Raw genomic sequence first — 4,777 nt, 5'->3', positions numbered from 1 at the left:
CATATACATGACATCATGTAAGGTAATTTTTGACCCAGGACTCTGCTGACTTAACCATATTTCAAACAGCAGTCAAAAAGTTTCAAGTATTCCAAAACCACAGGAAGGTGCAGTCATCATATTCAATGGTATGTTTACAAAAGTGTCAAACAGACACGCTGTACAACTTGAGAATCTCAGTCATCTCCCTCTTCCTGCTTGATAACTGGCGCACCTGTGAAATAAACAACCATTATGTCTACAATGTAGGTAGAAATAAATTTTGAACAGTTGTCATTCCCTTTCCCTTACTGTTTTACTAAATGCAATTAGCCGTCGGGCATGATCTTGCAATCAAGGTATCATCATCAGCTTCATTAAATCTATTACTGCAGCAAAAGCATAATATTATGCATACTGTACAACTATATAATCAGATTCAACACAAGAAACGACTTTGTAACAGATTGCATCAAACTCACCATCCAGTTTCTTCAGTTTAGGCAGCTTGCCAGTGGCCTGTTCAATCCAGTCACCATCTGCCTGGTGCTTCTCTTCCAGGGGGTTACCTACAAACATGCAGTCATCTTATCAATTACCACGATCCATGGAGACATGAAAGATTTGCTAGTATACAAGCAAACATTTCCAATTAACCCTCCTGACCTTTACGACCTGTAAAAAATGCTTTGTTATTCATATAAAAGTAGTCTTTAATGCTTTTGTTACACTTTTGGTTCTATGGTTGGAAACAAAAATGCCATTTGAATTCTCAGAATAGAAAAGACAATGACTATTCTACAAACGCCAAATCAGTTCATTGTGTAAATCAGATCAATGTTACATGACTTACCAACAAACAAGAGGTCAACCAAGCATGGTAAGTCAGCCTGTAAAGAGATCACACAAGTTCAAAAATGTGAAAATTATTTTGGCTAAAACTATAATTGATTTTCTAAGTTAGTGTCTTAACAGATGAATACTATTAGACATGCAAGTACAGTGTACTGATGTCAGACAGCAAAGAACTCCCTTTAATTAAGTGCACCAAGTGCACTGCTGTTGATAATTTGAATACCAGATTTGGTGTTGGAATTGCTGTTGATACAATTTTTTTGTTGCAGGACACAATTTTGCAACTTCTGGCACATTTTGCTTTGAAACATGTTTTCTTGGGTGGGTATGACATAGATGAAATACAACACGATGTATCCCGCATCACTCTCATTCCCAGCTCTCCTGTTGGTCGGATTACCTTCCGGCAATCCTACCTGCGGTCAGGATGGTACCTTGGGTGATACAGAATACACAGTGTTTTATTCTACATGTATATGGATTTTCTGGGCATTGACTTACCAGTTTTCCAAACTCTCCCCAGTCACGGACCTGGTTGTTGGACATGTGTAACACCTGCAACATATTGGTACAATATTGCTTTTTTTTTACATTCTATTTTACATGTAATTTGACCAATCAACATACAACCACTCTAATGGATCAAACAAGTGACTTGAGCTAAACTTCTACTCTAAATCCACTTAGTTTCTTATTTCAAATTTGGTTTATAATCTTAAGATTAACCCTGATATCATACAGCAATAGCTTCATATAAACGTAGTACAATTGATATCTGACAAGTCAGTTACCGTCAGTTTCTTGAGCACATGGATGCCTTTCAGCTTCTCAATGTTATTGTAAGAGATCCACAGCTCACACAAAGTGTCCCCTACAGCCTCCTGTTTGGTGGAGCAGGGATAAGACCATTGTTAGACAGGAGACTATTGTACATGTACTGTTCTACACAAAAGTACAAATGTACTTGAAAATGATTAAGCCTTACACTGGTGTGATCAATACAAAGTCCAAGAGCACAGCAAGGATATAAATGCTATTTATTCTGATATCTTTGTCCTTTTTAGATGTGTTTGTGTTGTGTAAATAGTAGCCTTAAAGCTGGATTCAACCAATTAAATGAATAAATGACAAATGGCTGGAGATGCTATAAAAAAATTCCAGGTGAAAATTTATTGGTAGCATATTTAGATCATTGACATTTTTGGCTTACCAGGCCATTCAGGTTCTTTATGTTATTTCTGCCCAAGGACAAGATTTTCAGGTTTTCTGCAAAACAAAATGGGTAATATGTTAATACATGTAAATTACTTTTCATTATAACCTATCCACTGTGAATTCATAGCACCATGACATGTCTCTCTTGTATGACTACTAAATTGTTTCAAGCTCAAATTAAAATCACCCCAAAAACTCCTTTACCATGAAATAAAACTCGTGTTAGAACTTGTAATGTGGAACAGAGAAGATACTCACTTAGGCCATTCAGGTTGGCAATTTTCTCAATGCAGTTGGTGGAGAGCGATAGCATCCTGTAGAGTAACAACTCATATTATAATCAAGTAGAAGTAATACTTAACTACAAGCCAAATATAATTCAGTTCAACAAAGAATGGTTTCTTTACAATCCAAACTGGAATAAGGTCAATTCTGGGATAAAAACAAAACAATGAAAGTGATGAATGATACATAAAGATATCAACAGGTGTTTGTGGTGATATAACGTACTCGCAGCTTGCAAGAGTGGAGAGGGAGGCATCCATTTTCTCGATGGGAGGTATCTGCATATACAGCTTCACTGTTGTGGACTCTGCAGCCTTAGTCCCATTCTTCTCCTCCTGAAAAAAAACCCATAGACATCCTGTCAACTTTTTCTCTAATTTGTATCATTGATGCAAGACAAAACATCATAATGATCAAATTTTACCTGCCATTATCAGGCATGCAGTCGTTATTTTTTTTAAGCTCCTTGTGCACTTGGTGTAGGTAGCAATACACACTGTACCACATTGTTGTTGTTGTTGTCTCTCTAACTGCTTCAGATTCGTCGGTAACTGGTCACATGTGCTTTCCTTTCCGTTACACCACATTGTTGTTGATATATCATCCCTAACATCTGCTTGTAAACTACGTTACATTTTCTAGTACTTTCTCTGAAAGTGTCTTTTGAAACTTTTTCGACTTACCCACTTCGCCAGGGCTTCTTTGATGGTCGTTCCTTTCGACTGTGAGGGACAAGGTAAACATTAGCTTGTCAATGACTTGCAAACACACACTTTTGAGAGGTAGAAACAAGGAAAAAGTAAATGTCGTCAGAAGAAAATCTAAACACCCACCATCTTGGTTTCTGTCGCTGTTCCTGTTACCTTGGTGATCGCAAAGCATAGTGGGATATATTCTGACCTTTGACATCAAGATGGCGGCGCCCATTGGAAATTTGGCGTTTCGGGTATGTCAAAATTTGTCAGGATTATGCGATAAATATGTACTTTGGTGCGTAAATTGCATTTTATGAGTAAGCAACAAGGTTATTTTCAGGTGTCTAATCAGTAATTTGTATGTCAGGATCAGGCAAGAACATGAAATTACCTACCAAGAAATGGAGTACTTGAGAGCTGATAACTCACGAGGTGACGAGTGACGTTACTAGGAACGTTTACGCTAGTCTGTTGTAAATATATGTCACAGTGGAGATCACGATCCAGGAGAATCGCCGATCCTCCTAGGAGAGATCGCGATCGGAGTTTCTCCTAGGAGAAATTCCGATCCAAACTCAAACGATGTTAAGATGTATGAAACAGCAATAATTTTTTTGATAAACAATGACTTTATTCAGTTTCAAATGCAAACCTACTAACTCATTACCAACTACACTCAAGCCTACTTCTGTACTTCTACAATGTTAACTTCACCAAAGACTACCACACTTGAGTCACTTCTGCAACTTTACTCAAGGTACACTATAGTATATAGCATCACTTTCATGGTAAATTTCATGTGAGTATGTTTTCTGATAAAGTAATTTCTGATAAAGTAATTTCTTTTAAAGTAGTGGCAAAAATCTTATAATATGTGAAAGATCAAACAGGTGATCAAACAATGTGTCAGTATGCAAATTTCATGGCTTTGGAAGAACAATAACAACTGTAAAGTTGTCAAACAGGTGTCAAAAAATCAAGCAGAGTTTCAAGATAATTACTCACAATTTCACACCTATTGAGTACATTTCACTAGTCAGACTTGTACTCGATAATTATTTCACAGCTTTGGGAGAACAATATTTATTAATAACCATTGTTAAGTGATCAACAGGTGTCAAAATATCAAGCAGAGTTTCAAGATATTACTAACAATTTCACACCTATTGAGTGCATTTCACTAGTCAGACGTGTATGGCATCAGTTCACAACTTTTGAAGAACAAAAACCATTGTAAAGTGATCAAACAGGTGTCAAACAGAGTTTGCATGCCCCCAAGACATATAGGGCAAATTTCTCCCTCCAGCCAGTTCCAAGTTTGACATCAGCTTGATAGCATGGCAGAGGAGCAGCAGCAGAAAACAGAGTTCTACAGGTTGGTGGAAAAGCATATCAACAGTCTTAGCAAGGCCAAGAAGAACAACTTCTGTATCACACAAGATACATATGACAAGGCTGCAGAAGTGACTCAAGTGTGGTAGTCTTCGGTGAAGTTAACATTGTAGAAGTACAGAAGTAGGCTTGAGTGTAGTTGGTAATGAGTTAGTAGGTTTGCATTTGAAACTGAATAAAATCATTGTTTATCAAAAAAATTATTGCTGTTTCATACATCTTAGCATCGTTTGAGTTTGGATCGGAGTTTCTCCTAGGAGAGATCCCGATTGCAATCTGTACTAGGAGAATCGCCGATTCTACTAGTACAGATTGCGATCGGGATCTGTTTCCTATACAAAATGTATCTATCGTAG

At 37.2% G+C, this 4,777-nt stretch overlaps 2 protein-coding genes across 3 annotated transcripts in view; one reads left to right on the top strand and one right to left on the bottom strand.

Annotated features, from left to right (window-relative positions):
- Positions 1-13: 13 nt before the first annotated feature.
- LOC118409534 (dynein light chain 1, axonemal-like) lies at positions 14-3,281 on the bottom strand. The gene is made up of 10 exons (XM_035810639.1): positions 3,168-3,281; positions 3,018-3,056; positions 2,560-2,669; positions 2,308-2,363; positions 2,045-2,100; positions 1,626-1,715; positions 1,336-1,389; positions 833-869; positions 462-548; positions 14-214 (listed from the first exon to the last, which is right to left on the bottom strand). Exons 1-10 carry the CDS (start codon positions 3,168-3,170, stop codon positions 177-179), a joined length of 570 nt encoding a protein of 189 aa, XP_035666532.1. The 5' UTR covers positions 3,171-3,281; the 3' UTR covers positions 14-176.
- LOC118409526 (28S ribosomal protein S10, mitochondrial-like) overlaps positions 3,166-4,777 on the top strand; it is a 5,811-nt gene continuing 4,199 nt past the window's right edge. The window contains exon 1 of one of the 2 annotated variants that reach the window (XM_035810614.1): positions 3,166-3,280. In XM_035810614.1, the coding sequence (XP_035666507.1) occupies positions 3,248-3,280 (33 nt within the window). In that variant the 5' untranslated portion in view covers positions 3,166-3,247. Of the gene's footprint in view, positions 3,281-3,327; positions 3,370-4,777 lie in introns of those variants that run through there. The other variant, XM_035810624.1, reaches the window with a different exon arrangement.

Source organism: Branchiostoma floridae, chromosome 1 (assembly GCF_000003815.2).
Source record: "Branchiostoma floridae strain S238N-H82 chromosome 1, Bfl_VNyyK, whole genome shotgun sequence".
NCBI classification, from domain to species: domain Eukaryota; kingdom Metazoa; phylum Chordata; class Leptocardii; order Amphioxiformes; family Branchiostomatidae; genus Branchiostoma; species Branchiostoma floridae.
The sequence above is the reverse complement of the archived record's forward strand: the minus strand, read 5'-3'. Positions and strand labels throughout refer to the sequence as shown.

Bases quoted from the DNA above. Each gene is read 5' to 3' on its own strand.
- LOC118409534 (XM_035810639.1), bottom strand. The intron at 2,670-3,017 runs GTAAGTCGAAAA...GTTTTTTTTCAG, and splicing joins AAGAAGCCCTGGCGAAGTGG to GAGGAGAAGAATGGGACTAA. The intron at 1,716-2,044 runs GTAAGCCAAAAA...TCCACCAAACAG, and splicing joins TAAAGAACCTGAATGGCCTG to GAGGCTGTAGGGGACACTTT.